The sequence below is a fragment of the Amphimedon queenslandica genome, unplaced genomic scaffold (assembly GCF_000090795.2).
Source record: "Amphimedon queenslandica unplaced genomic scaffold, v1.1 AMPQUscaffold_12072, whole genome shotgun sequence".
NCBI classification, from domain to species: Eukaryota; Metazoa; Porifera; class Demospongiae; order Haplosclerida; family Niphatidae; genus Amphimedon; species Amphimedon queenslandica.
Genome location: NW_003547689.1, coordinates 10,468 through 12,005, shown reverse-complemented (window position 1 = coordinate 12,005; position 1,538 = coordinate 10,468). Strand labels below are relative to the sequence as shown.

General features: G+C 35.9%; 1 protein-coding gene across 1 annotated transcript in view; it reads right to left on the bottom strand.

Moving 5' to 3' along the window:
* Positions 1-4: 4 nt before the first annotated feature.
* The window catches only part of LOC105314994 (polycomb protein eed-like), a gene marked incomplete at both ends in the record, with an annotated part of 6,278 nt that continues 4,744 nt past the window's right edge, over positions 5-1,538 (bottom strand). Inside the window, 5 exons of the mRNA XM_020004635.1 lie at positions 5-31; positions 87-178; positions 1,205-1,286; positions 1,340-1,364; positions 1,418-1,489. Of these exons, the coding sequence (XP_019860194.1) occupies positions 5-31; positions 87-178; positions 1,205-1,286; positions 1,340-1,364; positions 1,418-1,489 (298 nt within the window). The remainder of the gene's footprint in view (positions 32-86; positions 179-1,204; positions 1,287-1,339; positions 1,365-1,417; positions 1,490-1,538) is intronic.

Below are 1,538 nucleotides of genomic sequence, written 5' to 3'. Positions count from 1 at the left end.
ATAATATACAAGTACCTTCAAAATTAAAATCCTAAAAATGAAGAAAACAATTATCATTATATTTGTACATGTAAAGTTTAACATACAGCACTTAAGACTTCATCTCTGTGACCATCCACACCTCCAAATATGGCAACACAAATGGCTGTCTTTATATTCCAGAGCCTCAGGGCATAATCTGTGGGAGAGAGAGAGAGAGGAGGAAGGAGTGAAAAAGAAAACAATAAAGTTCTTCTCCACAGGAATAAAGCATAGTATAGCCACATTCTCTATAGCGTACACCTCCATTTAACGGACAGCACCTAGTGTACCAATTACATTCCTTACTGTATAAAATAACCTCCACATAAAGGACACCTCTGTATAACAAAGCAATTTTCTTATTACTCCTTCCCTTTCACTAAAGGAAGCCATTCTCTCTCTCTCACTCTCCCATAAAGTGAAGCCATTATGAATACATTAATATAGAGGACAGTACTACTAATCCTCATACCTCTCCATACATTTATGGAGGGCCAGCTCTAGTCCTTTAAAAACTACTTAGAGGGTCGGCCTGTGGTTTTGGGTTGACACTCTGAGGTTTTGATGTAGCTCTTCCTCCTCAGGCTCTATACTATCTATACTACATGTACCTATACTGTACCTACATGTATACTACCTACTGTACCTATACTGTACCTCCACTCCTTCTCTAATACTAGCAGCTCCTAGTGTACTGTATAGTACTGCCAGACCCTGGTGTGCTGTGTACATTTAGCAATGGCTTCAATTAGTACTGACATTATATGATTATAATGCCTGTAGAGTGACTTATACCTTTTAATGGTTTCATATTATTGTTCTGGAGGCATTTAGACACTAAATTGTAATTGTTATCTTGTTAAGCTGAGCCCTTGAACCACTGTATCTTAGCATGGGGTTTTAGTCTCTCTTAATGGACACTCTCTATAGCGTACACCTCCATTTAACAGACAGCACCTAGTGTACCAATTACATTCCTTACTGTATAAAATAACCTCCACATAAAGGACACCTCTGTATAACAGAGACACTGTCTTGTACAAAAGTGTCCATTATATAGAGAGGCTAGTCTGTACATATTCATGTACATGTACATGTACATGAATAAAATCTTTTCCCTTTAACATTATGTGTATGTATCATATTCACATGTGTATTGATGTACATGTACATGTATATATACCTTTACTAGCTGATAGTAGGAGGTTATTGTCTTTTGGATGAATCTGTAACTCATTCACAGCATTACCATGACCTGTAAACGTCTAAACAACAACAAACAAATAATATAAACAAACAACAAACAAATTATACTTACAATAATGCACTGCATTGTATCTGTACTAAAAATAAAATAAAATCCAAATATAATTTAAATGTATCATAATAATGTTACCTTAATATTCTAATTATTCCTTTGACTCCGCCCACTGCTAATAACACCTCTCCGCTATCACTCAAGCTCCATGTAGATGTACCGTGTAGTGCAAAATTTTTGGGGCTGTAAATTTCATGGA